Below are 20,075 nucleotides of genomic sequence, written 5' to 3'. Positions count from 1 at the left end.
GCCTGGGTGGCTCAGCAGTTGAGGGTCTGCCTTCAGCTCAGGGTGTGATTCTGGTCCTGGGATCGAGTGAGGGAGCCCGCCTCTCTCGCTGTCTATGTCTCTGCCTCTCTGTGTCTCTCATGAATAAACAAAATATTTAAAAAATAATAAAATGCTATGTTTTAGGCTTTAAATACATCATTTTTCTAACTGAAGGTGAATAGCTTAAAACAAGAAAAACACCTCATATATTGAAGGATTGCCTTTGAACAAATATTTAAACTATTTATATATAGTATTATAACCTTTAATTCCTCATACAAAGATTCCAGAATCTAGTATTCCTGGTATATATTCATTTTGGAAAATGCTACATGTGAAAGATAGATCACTTGCAGATCAACCATTCTATCTTAAGCCTGTTCTTGTGATTTTGGAGCTCATCTTTGAAAACATTTTTTTTCTGTCTGTATCAACTTAATAGGTTATACCATGTCTCCTTTGGTAGCAGCAGACACTCCATAGTGAATGTCTACTCTTAATGGCCTACATTTTAAGTCAAACCATCCCAAATTTGATTAGTCCATTTTCCCAGCAATTTTCTTTAAAATTTTTAAAAGATTTTATTTATTTATTCATGACAGAGAGAGAGAGGCAGAGACACAGGCAGAGACACAGGCAGAGGGAGAAGCAGGCTCCACGCAGGGAGCCCGACGTGGGACCTGATACCAGGTCTCCCGGACCACGCATCCAGGGGATCCCCTAAACCTTCATTTTTATCACAGGATTTAAATTTGTAGAAACGTATCAAGCTGTTTAAGAATGTTCAAAGTAAATACTTTTAAAGATTAAATTAGTTTCTTTTTGTTCATTTGTCTATAAGGCAAGTACAGGTGCCCCTGGGTTGCTCAGTGGTTGAGTATCTGCCCTTGGCTCAGGGTGTGATCCTGGAGTCCCAGGATAGAGTCCCACATCAGGGGGAGCCTAAATAAATATTTATTTCTTTAAATAAATAAAATCTTAAAAATTATAAAAACGAAAAGCCAGAATTCACGATTCTATGGTACTTCATGGGTTTCTTATTCTTTAATTTGACCTGAAAACACAGTTTAATGAGTGGTAAGGTAATTCAAAGTTTTGAAAAGGTTACATAGGTTGTAGATAACTTGAGATTACAGAAACGGAAATTAAAATATTTATTTTTTTTTAAATATTTTATTTATTTGAGAGAGAGAGAAAAAGCACACCAGAGCATGTACACATAAGCACATGCCTGAGCAGGGGCAGAGGCAAAGGGAGAGGGAGAAGCAGATTGCCCGCTGAGCACAGAGCTAACTCTATCCCAGGACCTGAGTAGAAGTCAGATGCTTAAGCAACTGAGCCACCCAGGTGCCCTGAAATTAAGACATTTCAATAATATTTTTCAAGTATCAAATGGTCAAAGATTAGCAAATTGATAAGTTTCAATGTTAGCCAGAGAGTGGAGAAACAGGAACTCTTTATTACCTGTGGTTGCTTAGAGTACAGATTGGATAAAACCTTATTGGATCTCAAATTGGGAGTGTTTAAAAAAAATTGTAAATAAATGCTTTGATGCAAAAATTCCACTTCTGGATAAGAATTTATCCTACAGGTACACTTCCACAAAGAGCACAAAGATGTTCAAGGTTATTTATTTTAGCATTGGTTATAATTGTAAAAAATAGAAAACATGTAGAAGATTGCTCAAATTATCGATATGATTAAATAGTGCAGTGGTTAAGATCATAGAATACAGAACCACACTGTACGGATTCAAATCCAGAGTCCATCACTTATCAGCAGTATGAGCTCAGACACGTTTATTTAACTTCTTTGTGTATCAATTTCTTCATCTATAAAATGGGCGTAAGAGCACCTAATAGGATTGTTGTGAGTTAACATACATAAAGCACTTAGAACAACCTGTGGCACATGATGTTATGTATTTATTTCATATTATTATTATTATCCATACAATGAAATATACAACTGATAGAATGTAGTAGATCTGTACATACGGACATGTTTTGACCTTTTGTACTATATACCTTGTTTCATCATTATCAAGTGTATTTTTATTTATTTCTAAAAAGATTCATTCATTCATTCATACATTCATTTATAGAACATGAGTGAGGGGAGGAACAGAGAGTGAGGGAAAGAGACTCCCAAGCAGATTCCATACAGAGCACAGAGCCCGACTCCAGGCTTGATCTCATGACCCTTCTGAGCCAAAACCAAGAACTGGCTGCTTAACTGACTGAGCCACCCAGGCTCCCCTCAAATGTTATTTTTTATAATTAAAACATAGAAAACTAATACCATCATAAGTGTTTCTTTTTTTTTTCCTAATTTTGTAAATTTGTATTTTCATGTTCAAATTAGACCTCTTAAAATGATTGATATACACCTGAAACTAATAGAACACTATATGTTAACTATACTGGGATTAAAATAAAAAAACTCATTCTCTCATGAATAAATAAATAAAAATCTTTAAAAAACAAAGACATAAATAAAAACCTTATTAAAAATGATTGAGTTGTTATAAATAAAATTAAAAGAACATTTCATATACCTTTCAATTCCTTTCCATCATGGACTCTTCAAGTAGTTATAGCTTAATAAAAAAATACTGCTTCACTCTGCATTCTTTGACTACAAATATCACCAGAGTAGCCCTTAAGGCATCCATTTCTTTTTTTTTTTGTAGCTTAGGATTGCCCCTGGAAATCTCTTTGATCCAGCAGGTCATTTGATAAATTCTAATTCTGTGGAAGAAGTAAGGAATGCATCAGTGGATAAGATACAGTTTCTCCTCTCACTGAGCTGGCTTTTCTTAACAGTGAGACTTTAGAACTAACAGCTTCGGATGTTGCCTATTTCTTAGCTTTGAATTTTTAGATACTACTTATTGTACTTTCATAACTTAATTTTTTTAAAGCTCTTCTTTATTTTTTTGAGAGAGAGAGCATGAGTCAGGGGGAGGGCTAGAGGGAGAGAGAGAAGCAGGCTTCCCGCTGAGCATGGAGCCGGATGCAGGCCTTGATCCCAGGATCCCAGGATCATGACCTGAGCCAAAGGCAGACTCTTAATCAACCGAGCCACTCAGGTGCCCCCGCCCCCCGCCCCAAGTAAAAGTTTTTAAAAATAGTTAGATTTTATTGAAAAGGAAAAGCTAAATATAAAATTATTTGCAATGTCAATGGAAAAATATCTCTCCAGACAGACTAAATGACACATGACATAAGCTTTATTTATTTAATTTATTTATTTATTTATTTAGGTTTCTTTGGGAGTATATTTGGATTAATGGGTGTGTACATTTATGATGGAGAATTGGTGTCCAAGAATGGATTTTTTCAGGGATATAACCGACTGACTTGGATAGTTGTTATTCTTCAGGTAAAGCATTTAAAGTCTTAATGCTAATAAAACCTTATTTTAATGTATAGAATCAGAGTAGCTCCTGATGTATGATATGAGGGGAAAAGAACCCTCTTGTTGGTGTTCTCATTATATTTAGTTTATTCTGGGAAGTTAAAAATAGAACTGGTCTTAATGCCATAATGAAAACTTACTTTGAAAAGGTCATAAATGAACTTTGTAGTATTTAAATTTGACATAATTAAAATCAAGTTGAAGAATAAAAGAGTTGAAGCTGAAGGCAAATATAAGCTTGATTTTCCTACAAATTCGTGTAATACAGGAAGTCTGTGATTAGCCCATTAAGGCTCAAAAGCAGATCTAGATATTTAAATCTGTAACAATTTATAGTCACATATTGTAGTTACATATTAAAATATTCCTGTCAAATTATCTCCGTTTATAATTTGAAATTATTCAAGGGTTAAGTAATTTCATTATCAAAATTATACTTGTTTACTCAGGAAGATATAAAAGTGAAGACACAAGTCACTCTCCTCACAAAGCCTTTCTTTAGAGGTATTTGAAGCTGTGAGAAGCAAGGTCTTTTATGGAAGTTGGGTGAAGGTGGCAAAGGCTGGTTGTATTTTGAAAGCAGGTAGGATACTTCTATTCTTAAGATAGGAGAGAAGGAGACAAGGATAAGTGAAAATTTAGAGGAAATTTTAAGGAGAGATAGGGTAAGTAGGAGAGTTTGTGTGATGGCTCTTATTCTAGCAGAGAAAAGCCATCTTCCCCTAAGACTTGAGTAAAATAAAGGTTTGGTACAGTTAACCTGAGGGATTCATCAGGGACTAAATAGATGAATGAGTACATTGCCAGGAGGTAATGGGACTCAAACATTAATATGTAGTGAGCTCAATTGGCATAGTTTGTGACTTTTACTAATAATAAGCTTCTGTCATGTGAATAGGTATAGTGAAAGTTTTTAACATGGTAACCCAGATTTAGGAGTTTATACGTAGAAAACAAAGCAATGTAATGGTATAAAGCCTCATTATTTAGAGAGGCACAATTTGGAATTTGAGAGGGATTTATTTGGTAGAAAGTTCTTTTTACAGTTTTTTCAGGAAGGGTAATTCGACAGCAATAAGTGAATTGAATGGCAAGAAGCTGGAGGATGAACGCCAATTTAGGAGCCAATTGAAAGGCTAGGAAAATAAATTTCAAGTTACATTTATTTTTACTTCAAAATAAAAACATTTTACTGATCCAAGTGACCAGTCTTTCCACATTTGTCTGAACAAGTGATGTTTAATTACTTAAATTGGTTGAGGATAGATATTTTATTCACAGTATAGTCAAACTATATTATAACAAACCACACATTACATTGGTACTTCATGATATAAAAGGGCTGTGGAATAAAACCTGGAAGTCTGTTGGTTTTAGGATATCAATAAAAATACTTATTATAATGTGATTAAATTTGTAGGACAAAAGCCTAAAGCTTCATCGAGTAATGAGATTGTTTTGAAAAGCAGTTTAATATATGCTTGTTTAAAATAATCTTTTAAAACTTTTGCAGGCACTTGGAGGCCTTGTAATAGCTGCTGTTATTAAATATGCAGATAATATTTTAAAAGGATTTGCAACCTCTTTATCCATAATATTATCAACACTGATATCCTATTTTTGGCTACAAGATTTTGTGCCAACCAGGTAATATATTCTTTTCTATTTCTTTTAGTCTCAAAAATACATAGAAAAATAAGAATTCTTGATAGGATCTGGTATGAAAAATTTTATTACAGCTTTTGAAGAACCATGCAAATATAGTAAAAAATCCATTTAACTGTCTTTTAAAAAAGATTTCAAACCAAATACATAAAAGAAAATCTTGCGCTAGAAAGTTATTTTGCAAATTTGACCAGCCAGAATTTTCCCAACAGGCTGGAAATTTTTTTCCAAACTTTTTTCCCCCGAAGTAAAATATTGTATAACAAAGTTCCTAAGTCATATAAAGTTATAAAATAAGTCTTATAATAGCACTTTTATATGTGGGATTTATATAGGTAAAACCAGGAGAGTAGATGACATTTTCACAGAGGATGTGTGATGTTGTGATGCCAAAGGGGAGACAGAGTCAGGAAGAATGAAGCTGAATACCCATTACAGATGGTGTTGAGGGTCCTATTATTTTTTTTTTTATAATTATTAGTTTATAATCCCAGAGTAGTGAGATTATATTTTAGTGGATTCCAGGATACTATTCTTGGTTTTCCTCTAACTCCACTCTCTCCCTCATTTTCTCAACCTCTAAACTTAAGAGTCTCCAAAGGATGTGTCCTTGAACCTCTTATTTACACTCAGTCCCTTGGGTGATTGATCTCTATTCTCAAGGCTTTAAATACCGTCTTCCCTTCCTTTCCTTTTCCTTCCCTTCCCTTTCTTTCATCTTTCACATTTTTATTTGAATTCCAGGCTTGTATATTTAATTGCCTATTTGACATTTTCACTTGAATGTCTACTACATAATTCATTCCCTGTAAGGATTTCCCAATTTAGTAAATGGCAGCACCTCCATTCTTACAGCTGCTCAGGCCAAAACCTCCTTGGCTTGAACAGAAACAGTTTATCCACAGTAACTAAGAGAAGGCAGAGTCTATAGACATGGAATAGAGAGGCTTATAAAGAAAGTTCAAATATATGGAAATTCTTTGTCTTAGTGAAGTAAGGAGGTCATCAACCTCTCTTTACCTTTCTCTCACACATCATTCTAATATAAAAATAAAGCCTATCAAGTCTTCCTTTTTAATATCTCCAGAGTCAGCCATTTCTCACAACTTCCTTTGCTACCACTTATTTATCATCTGGATTAAGGAAATAGTCTCTTGATTTTTTTCCTTGCTTCTTCTCTTGTTCTCTGCCCCTACAATTTTCTCCATTCAGCAAACAGACTGATTATTTTCAAAGTAAATCAGATCGTATCACTACTGTGCTCAGAAACCTTCTCTTTTCCATATTACCAAAAAGCTGTCATTATTAATGGCCTATTTGATATGGCCCTCAGCTACCTTTCTATGCTCATCTGATACTACTTTCTTGTTCACTTTTTTTTAAAAAGCTACAGTAACCTCTTTGCTATGAGCTTTGACTTGCCCTTCAGTCATCATCTTGGAATACTCATCCACTGTGTATTCACATGACAAACTCTCTCACATCTTTAGGTCTTAGCTCAAATTTACTTTATAAGCAAGGCTATAGCTTGGCCTATAAAAGGTACTCTGTGTGTTTGAATGAATGTTGAAGATCTTAAAATTTTTTTGAAAATCTTATTTATTTACTTGAGAGAGAGAGAGAGAGAGAGAGAGAGACAAAGATAGCGAGAGAGAGCAGGAGCAGGGAGGAAAGGGAGAAGCAGGCTCCCCGCTGAGCAGGGAGCCCAAAGCTGGGCTCCATCGCAGGACCCCAGGATCATGACTGAGGTGAAGGCAGACACTTAACCAACTAAACCACCCAAGCACCTCCAAGATCTTAAAATTTTAATACAACTAGTAAAGTTTATTTGTGTTACTGAGAGTAAGATAGGATTATGGATGGAATATGGCAGTAGAAAAACATAATATGCTCTTTATATTTCTATATAGAACATTTATGGTTTCATCCTTCGAGCAACCTGGATGATAGGTCTGGGACACACATGTTGAAATGTGTAATTTTTCTGAGACATGAATTTAAAAGTATTTGTTTCTAGTTTGGTATGGGAATGAATTCCTTAGCTAGCAAGACTAACTTAACAACTAAGATCTACATCTTCATGTGTTTTCTCTATTCATTAAGTGGGGAAATTATTCACTTCTATATTATTTGAGAATGTTTGGAACTTTAAATTAGTTTAGATATTTTGGAACTGTATTTTTTTCTAAAATTACTTATTTGACAGAGAGAAAGAGCACAAGCTGGGGGAGTAGCAGAGGGAAAGGGAGAAGCAGGCTTTCTGTTGAGCAGGGAGCCCTATACAGGTTCGATACCAGGACTCTAGGACCTGAACGGAAGGCAGACGGCTTAATTGTCTGAGCCACCCAAGCACCCCTGGAAGTATAGATTTTTAGAGTACATATGAAAAGGCATACCTTTAAAAAAAAAAAAAAAAACCTCATATAAAGCTGAGTCAGGGTATTAACTCTAAATCTTTGAATCATGCAAGGAATAAACAATAAGCAAGTAAATGAAAAGATAAATCAGTAGAGGGACAAAAGAGTACTAGTTTGTCAGTAAGATACACCTGCATGTAAATCTATGTTTCTGAGGGACCGTGTAAGGTAAGTTGGAAAGAAGACAAGAAAAGACAATGATTCTGTTATTATTAAATGAATGAATGTTTTGACACTGAGTCAGATGAAAGAAATGGATTATTTTTCTTATAGTTTAACTAGACCCTCTATCTTTATGTATTCTGTTTTTGTGAAGAACACCTCTTGAGCAATAAATCCAATGATCTTTATTCCAAATGTATTAATATATTTTCCTTTATCCCCATGTCACTTCCTAAAACTGCTTTTTGTTTTGTTTTGTTTGTTGTTTTCTCAGAAATGGTACCCCTGACTGCTCCTTTGGTAACCTATCAATCCTTACTCACTCTCTCGTTCATTTCATCCACTGCCATGTCTTCTTGTTTGTCCTGTCTATGAAGATAAGTCCCAACTTCAACTCTAGATCCCTATTTTCAGCTGACTGCTAGGTATCTCTATTCCCTTTCCTAACTTATTTTTCTTGTGTTGATTACATTGCTTATTGATACCATCCTTGCATTTAGGCTTGTTTATTCTTTTATCAAAAATTTATTAAGTGTCCACTATGTACCTTCCTTTCACTGTACTAGATCCTGGAAAAACAGAAATGTGTGAATGAGATATGGTTTCCTCTCTTAGAGGAGAGCACAGTGATTAGAAAGACAGACATGTTAATAAATGAGAACTTTATGATCAGTGCATCAATAAAGTAAATATACAGTTCTGTTGGAAATCAGGTGCTCAACTCCTTGAAATAATCATTGTATTTGAATAGTTTTTTCCCCAAAATTTTTTTCTCTCAGAACCATCTAAAAATGGCTGTCTTGACAAGCAGGAGATTTCCTGATGTATTAGGTGTTCTAGTAGATCCTGTTAGGAATTTCATCGAATGGATTCCTGCAGTGGGTAGGAAATCAGATCAGACAACTTTTCAGTTGAGGATATGGTTCTGTGTAATCCAGAGGTCCAGAAAGCCAGGCAAAGGTTAGAATGCCTGATGAAGAAAGTTTTAAGTCAGAAGCTTATCCAAAGCTTAAATAATTATGAAATATTCCTATGGTAATAATTTTCCTCAAGAGATATTAAAGGAAGTTTTTTTTAAAAGATTTTATTTATTTATTCATGAGAGACATAGAGAGAGAGAGGCAGAGACACAGGCAGAGGGAGAAGCAGGCTACCTTATGCAGGGAGCCTGACGTGGGATTCGATCCCGGGTCTCTGGGATCATGCCCTGGGCTGAAGGTGGCGCTAAACCGCTGAGCCACCTGGGCTGCCCTAAAGGAAGTTTTATGCTATCTTAATCTTACACATGTACCTATAGCCAAGGCTTTTGAAAATTTTGTTGCCCATTTACATCAAGCTATTAAACACTAAATATTTATTACAACAGTTATTGAGTTCCCTCTATGTCCTAGGCACTCAGGTATAAAGATGAATGAGGAGCACATGGTTAAGCATGTGCAAACATGTAAATAATGTATTATTTAATATGGTATAACAAATGTTCTCATAGAGTACCTCTGCCTAGGGTAGTGAGTCTTGGAGACATTAGACCTCAGTTATGAATAATCAATTTTCTTTGGAGAATGGACATGGCAGGCAGAGGGAGTAGCCTCTACAAGGGCACTGTCCTGAAAGGCACACAGTGTTCACTGAATGGAGTGGCTGAATTATAGATTGGGTGGGTGGAATATGGGAGATGAGGTTGGAGGGACCACATTAGGAGAGGCCCTTTATGTCATAATAAGGTCTGTGATCTTTTTCCTTTATGAAACAAATGTTTGTTGTTGTAAAGCATGAGAGTGACTTTGAATTGTTATAGAACCTTTAAAACCAAGACTAACTCATGTCCCTGTAATAGCACTTTAAAGAATGTGCATCTTAAAAGTTAAGATTGGTATTCAGTTTATCTCCACTTTAAGTTCCATACCAGTTTAATTCATTTCCTATTTATAATAAGGTATATTATATCAATGAATTGATAAAATGAAGAATAAACCAAATGTACCTTCATTTAATCAAATTTCCTTTTCTAAAGCATCTCCTATGAAATTGGTCCTGAGTTTTATTACTACCTTAGATTTTAAACTGAACTTTGCTAAACAAACAAAAAACTGAACTTTGTTCTAAAAAGAATGTCATTTTTTGGTTATATTTTCAAATATTGTAGGAAAAAGACTTATTAAGGAGAAATACATTTATTTATTATTATTTTAAAAATATTTTATTTATTTATTCATGAGAGGCACAGAGACAGAGGCAGAAACATAGGCAGAAGGAGAAGCAGGTTCCATGCAAGGAGCCTGATGTGGGACTTGATCTCGGGAATCCAGGATCACGCCCTGAGCCAAAGGCAGACGCTCAACCACTGAGCCATCCAGGTGTCCCGGGGAAATACATTTAAAACGTCTTTACTTTCAGAGACAATATAGTGCGGTGGATGAAAGTACAAGCTCTACAGTCATGTATACCTAGATTTGAATCTCATTTTCTACTTAAAGTTGTAAGATTTTAAGCTAGTTACTTAAACTCTCTAACCTTCAGTTTCCTCATATATACAAAAATAGGGACAATACTAATACTTCTTCGTAGGGTGGTTATAAGAACTAAATGAGATGCATGTAAAACACATGGTTTGAGTACCTAGAGTAGGTTTGAGTACCTAGAATGTACTAAGTATTCAGTATTTGTAATAAGTACTCAGGATTTGTTAGCCATATACTAGAACATTTTTTCCCAAATTATAATTATTTTTATAAGTGAATAAATAGAATTTGTTTTGCTTTTAATCTGATTTTCTCTTTTTCATTTCTTTCTTCATCTATTTAGTGTCTTTTTCCTTGGAGCCATCCTTGTAATAACAGCTACTTTCCTATATGGTTATGATCCCAAACCTACAGGCAATCCTACTAAAGCATAGTCGTATACTATCTTTAACTGGTTTTTCAAATGGTGCACTAGGAATCTCAACATTAATCTTGCATAGAGGACTTCTACAGATTCTAAGAAGATATCATCATGCTGAATCTCATCATATTGTTCAAATGGTTTGAAAATATAAAAGTTTAAGGATAAAATATATGTATATGTTAACGAAATACCTATTACATCTAGATATCAAAGCTTGAAAGTATTTCCAGGGATTAGAATAATTATTGGAGAAAACTTGAAATCTGAGTTTAAAAAGATTTTACCTTTTGATTGCTGCAGAAATGTTCTATGCACTCTTTGCAAGAGCACACAACAAATATCAGATACCAATTTTTGCAAGTTAGATCTATTTAACCTTATTAAATTTTTTTATCTTTTTCTGTACAGAAATATCAAATCACATGGAATATTCAAAGTTTGAAAATTATAATTGCCTATTAAGCTGTGAATAGAAGTATGATTTGAATAACATTTTCATGTATCTGAGATTTTTATATTTATACAAAAGATTACTAAAGAAAGGATTGCTAAATGTCATTTGTTCAACTACATAAAATGATAATGTTACGTTCTGGGTCTAATTTGTGAGAAAATAAAATTCATATTTAAATTTAATGTAGGGAAATACATCTGTTTCTCCATCTACATTTTAAGATCTTTTAGTGCTTTGAAACTGCTGAAAGCAATCCAGTTGCTCCTGTGCTAGACAGGAGCCAGATTCTGCACTAATGGAGTTTTGTCTTTAATCTCTTAATTGCATTTCTTTTCTGTAAATCAGATAAATCCTTAATATTTCTTTAAATTAAGCTTCTGTATGTGGTAATTTCCATTAAAGTTTCAAAATGTAATTTAAAAGGATTAAATACTCATTTAATAATTTAAAATAATTATTGTCTAATATCTCCATTTGGAGAATTTTGAACTATCAAAGTATATACTGTACACAACTAGAATGTCTTTAAATGAATATTTTAGTCATTGCTCTGTAAAAAATTTCCTTTAATCTACAACTGTTAAAAAAACAACCAAAATAATTATAGTATAGATGTCAATAAATTGAGACCAAAATGACCTTTGAGACATTCCAGATTGGCATGATATCACATTATTTTAAGTGGCCCTAAAGCTGTAAACTGAAGGCTGCTGAGAAGGACCTTTTAGGCCTCTCATAAACCCATCCTCCCCAGGAATACATCTGGGAGAGGTAGCGAATTCCGAGTTCCCTTTCTGTGACCCTATAAAAGCTGCTGGGAAGGAGCCACCACTTTGATTTAAAATAGTGGTTTCTTTTCCATTTTAATTAGCACTGGAGTTGAAGTTGTAAATTACATGAGTTATTTAATAAGTTGTTTTGAGAGAGAGAAAATATAGCAAAAATGGTAAGGTGAATTGGTGGGCAAGAACTTTCTAAAATTGGGTTATGGGTTTAATTTAATTATTGACTATAGGTAGAATTACCAATTGTGTATAAGAAGTATTTTACTTTATTTTTTCATTTATGCTTTATATATTTTTAAAGTCTCCCATTCTAATAATATAAAAATGGTAAAAAAATATTTTTGTATAGTTATGATGGATTTTGTTAAATAGAATTTGGCTCAAAAATACTATGTTACAAACTTTTGGGTACTTTGGCTTATGGGACTGTGTTACTTTGCTTATGCAAACCTAGTCTCTATAGGACACAGGCTAATCTATTCCATTCAGAGTTCACAAGTGTTTAAAGTGACAAAATAGGGACGCCTGGGTGGCTCAGCGGTTGAGCATCTGCCTTTGGCTCAGGGGGTGATCCCAGAGTCGCGGGATCGAGTCCCACATCGGGCTCCCTGCATGGAGCCTGCTTCTCTCTGCCTGTGTCTCTGCCTCTCTCTCTCTGTATGTCTCTCATGAATAAATACATAAATAATATTTTAAAAATTAAAAAAAATGACAAAATATCTTAAATCAATTTGCTAGTGATTACAAGTTGGAACTAACCAAATTTTCTGGAAGCCTGACCTATGATTTTCAGTCACCACCTTTGAGAGTATTTGTTTAATAAATTTACCACATTCCGAGCATGGTGCTTTTAGATTGTAACAGCATTCAGACTTACATCTTACTGTCTACTGCTGAGTGAAATCTAAATCCTGCAAATGCAAAGAATTCAAGAGTAAATACAAAGATTTATCTTCAGCCCACATGGGAGTACTAGTGGGGTACTAATATATATTAATTCAATGTACATTTACAACTAATTGTTAACTCAGGCTTAGTCTGTCCCTTAAAAAAAATGATAAAAGCAAATACTGGCTATCAGACATGTTAATTACCATAATATATTTTCAGGTGTCCAAGATAACAGAATTTTCAAGATTCTCAATTAAGCTTGTAAAAATATAAGCAAGATTTGTGAGAAAGGACAAAGTAGTCCAAAGCACATTTTCAAACCAAACTTTTATTAGACAACTTAATTTATATCTTGCTTTTCTAGAGGGTTTGAAGTTGTTAACAGAGATTGGGTTGTGTAGCTTATAATTTTTAATTCATCGAGAAGGAATTGTACTTGAGAAGGTGAGCCTGTTTGTAGACCATGTCATTTTAACAGATAATGCCATTTGTGTGTGTGTGTGTGTGTGTGTGTGTGTGTGTGTGTGGTGTGTTTTGATGACCTCCAAAAGCCTTATTGTATCAATCTTAAATAATGATGACTTCTTGATTATTTAAATTCTTACTTTTAAAAGTTTACTTGTTATCTCTCAACTACTTTGTTCATTATAAAAATGTCCTAATTCATGGGAGAGGAGTGCCAGTTGATAGTTATAATATAAATTAAGAATATGGTATTTGGGAAGAAAAGTTTGAAATTCAACATGTAGATGTTTCAATACAGTAAAATCATCAGTTTTTTAATAAGTGATTTTAGGGAAGCTGTAGGCTACTTTTATGGTGGAAATTGTAGTTTAGAGATGCAAAACTTAAATGTTTACATCAATTTATTTTGAATGTCACAGTTTCATTGAAGGAAAGGTAGTTTGATATTTAAACTAGATTCTAAGGAGACAGAATCTGAAAAGAAACCAATTGACTTTGTGCCCAGTAGATTCAGTGTAATACTGATTATTAAGAATTGCTACACTTTTCCTACATATCAAATTACTAGACTTTTAAAATGTCATTGTATTGTCATTCAACTGAGTTGTTTTTAAAAATAGGCTTTAGCATCATTCATTTTATTTACACTTTCATTGTTATAATATTTAATTACACATGGATGTATGCTTTACATAAGAAAAGGTTTATGAAAGTTATTTATGCTATATTGAAAGTCATCTTAATAATCTCCCAGTTATGTAGCATATTTAAAATAATTACAGGACCAAAGAAAAAGCACCTTTATCAAAATCTGGTCCTATGTGCCTTGCTTTACCAAATACCTGACTTTTCTGGAGGATATTACTGTAATTCACAACTTTGGACACATGGGGAAATTGACATTTTACGAATAACTATAATTCAATTTTTTGGATGTTTCAACATTTGCTCTTTAAATCTATTATCTAACAATGTTAAAGTAAGTATATAAGCATTAGTAAACAATACTTATTTAAATAAATAATTTAAATAAATAATTATGCACCGTTGCTCCATCATTGAGCTTTTGAAACTTTAACAAAGGTATATAGCCTTCATTTGGTTGTTTTATTTCTTATTATAAGATATAATTTACTGTGATTTTTAAAATATTTTTTTAATGATTTGAATTTTGAATTTATTCGTATGTCTCTGTATTTCATTTGTTTGGAAAGATTCCTTTGAGTTTGGGAATGTGATTTGTATATTTAATTTTTTATGGACATAATTTAGAGGAATGTATAAAAAATTGGTCTTTTGTTAAATGGCTTTTTAATGGATCAATTTCTCTTTGTCGTTTTTTGGTATCCAGTTATTATCTATTTAGTAGATTTATGAAAAAGATTTTCATAATTAACTATATAAATTTCTTCCTATATTTCCTTGTTTCCCTTTTCACCTGTTTGATTTAACTATTAATTAGACTCTTCTATATATATCAAAAATGACTCCCTGATCTTTTCTATACCTCTCTAGTTACCTTTATCATGTGTGATCTTCATTCCTTTTTTCTAGCCTATACTTTAGCATGGAAGACTGGGTTTTATTTAAACTAGTTAGAACTTCTCTGTGTGATAATAGCCTAATTTTTTGTTGTTGTTGTTTTAAATAAATTATCTCTTTGCTAGCCTCAAGGTTAAGTGATTACAGTAATTGGTATATATTTTCTTCATAAATCATTGAATATAGTTGCTTCTTTGTGACTGTCAATTCAGTGCACAGACATCAAATGGTAAGCAATATGAAGGATTTCATTCATTTCCATCTCTATTAGTGAAATAACCTTGTACGAAATGCTTTGTTTTAAAGTTCACTAAAGACTATCATCATTTAATTTATTTATTTGAGAATATCAGCATTTAAAAATGCATACTTTGGTTTCTTTTTGTGAAGAGCATTAACTGAAAATCTTTACATCTTTCTGGAATTGGAATACTTCTTTTGTTGGAAGTATATCATACTCCTTGAATTCCAATGCAATGCAAATACACCTCACAATCGAATCTTTCAGATAATTACTGCCATTCAACAGATAGTGACCAGCATTAGTAAGTAGTCTTTCTTAAGATCCTTAAAAGTTTTGAATTGTTTCAAAGCAGGATTGATTATAACATACATATTCCAAAAACGAAAACAGCAAAGAGGAAATAACTTGCCTTTAAATCCTAAAGATGTGAAATTCTGGTATAGTTGCCTTTAAATCCTAAAGATGTGAAATTCTGGTATAGTAGAGAGTCTTGGTGACTGCAAATTCAGAGGTTTCCCAATAATTCACTAGAAAGACAGAACTCACTGAAGACTATTATACTCACAATCACGTTTTTTTACCAGGAAAGGATGCAAATTTGAACCAGCCAAAGGAAGAGACATATAGGATAAAGTCTAGGAGGGGTCCAAACTCTAGTTGTCCTTTCCAGTTGTTTACTCCCTTTGGGGTCACGGACAGTTATCTATTTCTGGCCATAGTATACATACAATATTGCCGATCAGGAAAGCTCACTCATGTTTTGGTGTCCAAATTTTCATTGAAACTTTATTGCTTGGCATGACTGATTCTTTGCCTAGATGGTTGAACTCTCCAGCCCTTCCCCTCCCTGGAAAACTGGCTGACATCAGGTTACAGAGGCTCATCTTCAGTCATCTGTTAGCATAAATATTCAGGTGTGAGGTCCTAAAGATGTAGTCCAGAACTTTCTTCGGGTAAGGCCAAATTCCTTACACAGTGGCCATTTATGTCTACACACATTCTTCTGAACTGATGAGGATGACACCAGCAATGACAGTTGTTTATAGAGTCTTTTATACTTAATTTCAGAAATGTTGTCAAATGATTCTGAACTTATGATTTGAGTGTAGAAAAACATTTATAATCAGATATAGTGCTAAGGAGCACATACAGTATTATTTAGTTTTTAGTGCTAATGTTTAATGACTATTCAATGCAGAGCTATTTTTTAAAGAACAAATTTAAAAATTAATTTATAGACATACTGTATATTAATATACAATTTTGAGCTTTTATTTTTTTTAAGATTTTTTTTTTATTTATTTACTCGAGAGACACAGAGGCAGAGACCCAGGTAGAGGGAGAAGCAGACTCCCCGTGGGGAGCCTGATGTGGGACTCCATCCCTATACCTGGGATCACTCCCTGAGCTGAAGGCAGATGCTCAACCAATGAGCCACCCAGGCGTCCCGAGCTTATTTTATTTATTTATTTATTTTGCCACTTCAGGCATTAGAACATAAATGCCTCTCTGGAAGGATTTCTTTTTCTGGTACTTTTTTTTTCTTTTTTCTTTTCTAAATTTATTTGACAGAAAGCACGGGCAGGGGGAGCACCAGCCTACTTTGGCTGACAGTATAGGCTCACTGTTAATTGATAGGTCCACATTTCCCCTAATCCTTTGCTAGAGTTAAGCATCAGCCCTCCATTGGATCTAACCAATTTTTTATTTATGAACCTATTTACATTTATTCGTTTAGGATTTCTAATACATAAAAATAACTTCTTTAAAACAAGTAACAGGGGATCCCTGGGTGACTCAGCGGTTTAGCACCTCCCTTCACCTGGGGCGTGATCCTGGAATCCTGGGATCGAGTCCTGCTTTGAGTTCTGCTTCGGGCTCCGTGCATGGAGCCTGCTTCTCCCTCTGCCTGTGTCTCTGCCTCTCTCTCTGTGTCTCTCATGAGTAAATAAATAAAATCTTAAAAAAAAAGAAAAAAGTAACATATTATTCCTTTGGAAATAGTTTACTTGAGTTACACATTTTCAACCTTTTAAAAATAGACCTCCCTGAAAATCTAAAAGAAGAATGGATATCGCTACAATGGGGGGTAATCGTCTGAAAATACACTCTTACTAAAATGTGCATTAAATGTAAGGTATTTAAGGAGTTTAGCTAAATTTAGCAAATCAAACTTACATATTTGTAACAAAATTGTGAATGTGCTTGTTTTTGTTTGCTTTTCTTAAGATTTTTTTATTTGAGAGAGGGAGTGAGCACAAGTGGAGGGAGGGGCAGAGAGAGAAGCATACTCCCTGCTAAGGAGGGAGCCTGACATCGGGCTTCATGTGGGGCTCAATCCCAGAATCATGAACTGTACCAAAGGCAGATGCTTAACCAACTGAGCCACCCAGGTGCCCCAAGTGTTTTTTAAAAGATACTGCGTAAATAAATAAATAAATAAATAATAAAAGACACTGCGTATACAAAAACATGTTTTCTAATGATTGAGGACTTACATGGTCTCCTTTATTTTATTTCATTGTTTTTTAAAGATTTTTTTTTTAATTCATTCATGAGAGACACAGAGGCAGAGACACACGGGCAGGGAGCGAAGCAGGCTCCCCACAGGGAGCGTGATGTGGGACTTGATCCCAGGATCACGCCATAAGCCAAAGGCAAGACGCTCAACCACTGAGCCACTCAGGTGCCCCTTATTGCCATTTTAATAGCTTCAGTCATGCTATGACAAATTTTGCCAGCTTAGGTTTCAAAAATTCATGGGTTATCTCCATGCATTCACAAAGTAATCACTGTTAAAGACGTTTTCATTTAAATTTCTTCAGTTTTTCATTTTGAAAAAAATTACATTTTTCAACATAAAAGTTGAAAGAATGTTGTACTCATTTACTCTCTACCTAAATACAACGTTACCAACATTTTTCCATACTAGCTTCATCAGGACCCTGGACTCCTAAAATACTTCAGCATGCATATCCTAAGGACATTTTTGTATTTAACTCAATACCATTATCATACTCAAGAAAATTTAAATTAATTTTATTGTATCATCTAAGTTCATACTCAGATATTTGTTTTTGAGCCAGGATATAATTGAGGTTTCATGCTTTGTATTCTATTGTTTTATTAGTCTAGAAGATCCTTCCCTGCACCCCTTTGGCTTTTTTTCACCCATGATGTGATTTTTTAAAGAATCTAAATCAGTTAGCTCCTCTCGTTGATCTGTCTGTATCCTTTGACTTGTTCCCTTTATTCTTTGTATTTCATTTGAACTAGAAGTGGAGTCTGTAGGTTTGATTAGCTTCAGCTTGTTTTTGGAAAGAATATTTCATAGATGATTTTATAGATTTTGTATTTTATCACACTAAAGACAATAATCAGTCATTTGGTCAAGGTGTTGACTACCAGGTCTTTCCATTGTAAAGGTCATTTTTCTTCTACTTAGTAATTAGTAGCCTCTAAAGCAAAGTTTTGGCACCATGGGAATACTCTTTACCTAACAGTCCTTTTGTTCAATAAATTAAGCATCAATTGATGATTCTTAGCTGAATCATTTATTATACTACACTGAGGTGCAAAATGGTGATTTAATTTTTTTTAATTTTCAGGGGCACCTGGGTAGCATAATCAGTTAAACCTCTAACTCTTGATTTTGGCTCAGGTATGATTTCAGGGTCATGAGATAAGCCCTGAGTGGGACTCCATGGTGGGCTGCTTATGATTCTCTCTCTCTCTGCCTCTCCCCCTTCTTTTGCACACACACTCTAAAATAAAATAAAATACATTATAAAAATTGAAATTTTTAATTTTCTAATTTTATGCTTATTAGCCTGCTTATGATTCTCTCTCTTTCTGCCTCTCCCACTTCTTTTGCACACACACTCTAAAATAAAATAAATTATAAAAATTGAAATTTTTAATTTTCTAATTTTCTTCTGCTTTTATTAGTTTATATTCTATTTTTAAAAAGACTATTTCCCTTTTCCCAATGTCCCCTCTTCTTTCAAATATCACTAGATCTTCAAGTTATTCAATGTATCATAGTCAATTAGAGTCACAGTTCTTTTTTTTTTGTTTTTTTTTTTTAAGATTTTATTTATTTATTCATGAGAGACACAAAGACATAGAGAGGCAGAGAAATAAACAGAGGGAGAAGCAGTTTCCATGCAGGGAGCCTGATATGGAACTCGATCCTGGGACTCCAGGATCATGCCCTGAGCCAAAGACAGACGCTCAACCACTGAGCCACCCAGGCATCCCTACAGTTCTTTTTGATGTGAGCCAAGAGCCAGTAGAAATCACTGCAGGCCAGCTCCTGTGTCTTTTAGACATGACCACATTAGTCTGTGAGTTTTTCCTTGCTTCAGTCACAAGATGTCCCAAACCTGGAAAATCAGCTATTTCTCCAAGGAACCTATTGTTTTTAGGGGGAATGGAATCTGGAGTCTGTTTACTTTTAGACCATTTCAGTGGACAGAGCTAGAAAGTAAATTTTTTAAAAGTTCATGAATTCAAATTGATACCTAACATTAGTTCTTAATTTTATATTTGCCTCTCTTTTACACTGAAAATACTTGTAACAATATATTTGTTTTATTATGTAGTATATTTTTCAGTACTACAATACCAATATTACTAATGGTAAACATACTGAATAAAACTTAAGACTTCTTTGCAGTTCTTTTTGTCCTTAGACTAATAGCCCACTAAGGATGTAGTGTTCAAAAGTTAATGGAAATCACTCTTTTTCTCTATATGGCTATGTTAATAATGTGATACAACTAGGTGAACTTGTTTTGTATTCAATTTTAGAATTTACATAAAGATTTTTATTCTATTTTTGAATAAAGGATTTACATGGTTCAAAGTTAAAAGTATACTCAGAGAAGTCTAGCTGTCATGCCTATCCTTCCACCCCGTTCTTAACCACTCCCAAAAGTAGAATTTTCACTAGTTTCTAGTTTGAATTTCCTATTTCTTTTTGAAAAATAAACAGTTACGGATATTCCAATATTTATTGTTTCTTTTGAGATGTGGAATGTGTTCTCTGCTTTTAAATTTCCTTTTTATGTTTAGAAAGCTTTGTATGTTCTAGTGGTTACATTTAAACTATTGACATTTTA

At 33.8% G+C, this 20,075-nt stretch overlaps 1 protein-coding gene across 5 annotated transcripts in view; it reads left to right on the top strand.

Annotated features, from left to right (window-relative positions):
• Window positions 1-14,839, top strand: part of SLC35A3 (solute carrier family 35 member A3) — a 53,728-nt gene extending 38,889 nt beyond the window's left edge. For all 5 annotated transcript variants that reach the window (XM_072754519.1, XM_072754520.1, XM_072754518.1 and 2 more), the window contains 3 exons: window positions 3,287-3,405; window positions 4,955-5,088; window positions 10,491-14,839. In XM_072754519.1, the coding sequence (XP_072610620.1) occupies window positions 3,287-3,405; window positions 4,955-5,088; window positions 10,491-10,581 (344 nt within the window). In that variant the 3' untranslated portion in view covers window positions 10,582-14,839. The remainder of the gene's footprint in view (window positions 1-3,286; window positions 3,406-4,954; window positions 5,089-10,490) is intronic.
• Window positions 14,840-20,075: the final 5,236 nt, after the last annotated feature.

Source organism: Vulpes vulpes, chromosome 3 (genome assembly GCF_048418805.1).
Source record: "Vulpes vulpes isolate BD-2025 chromosome 3, VulVul3, whole genome shotgun sequence".
Classification (NCBI taxonomy): domain Eukaryota; kingdom Metazoa; phylum Chordata; class Mammalia; order Carnivora; family Canidae; genus Vulpes; species Vulpes vulpes.
This window is presented reverse-complemented; position numbering and strand designations above follow the sequence as displayed.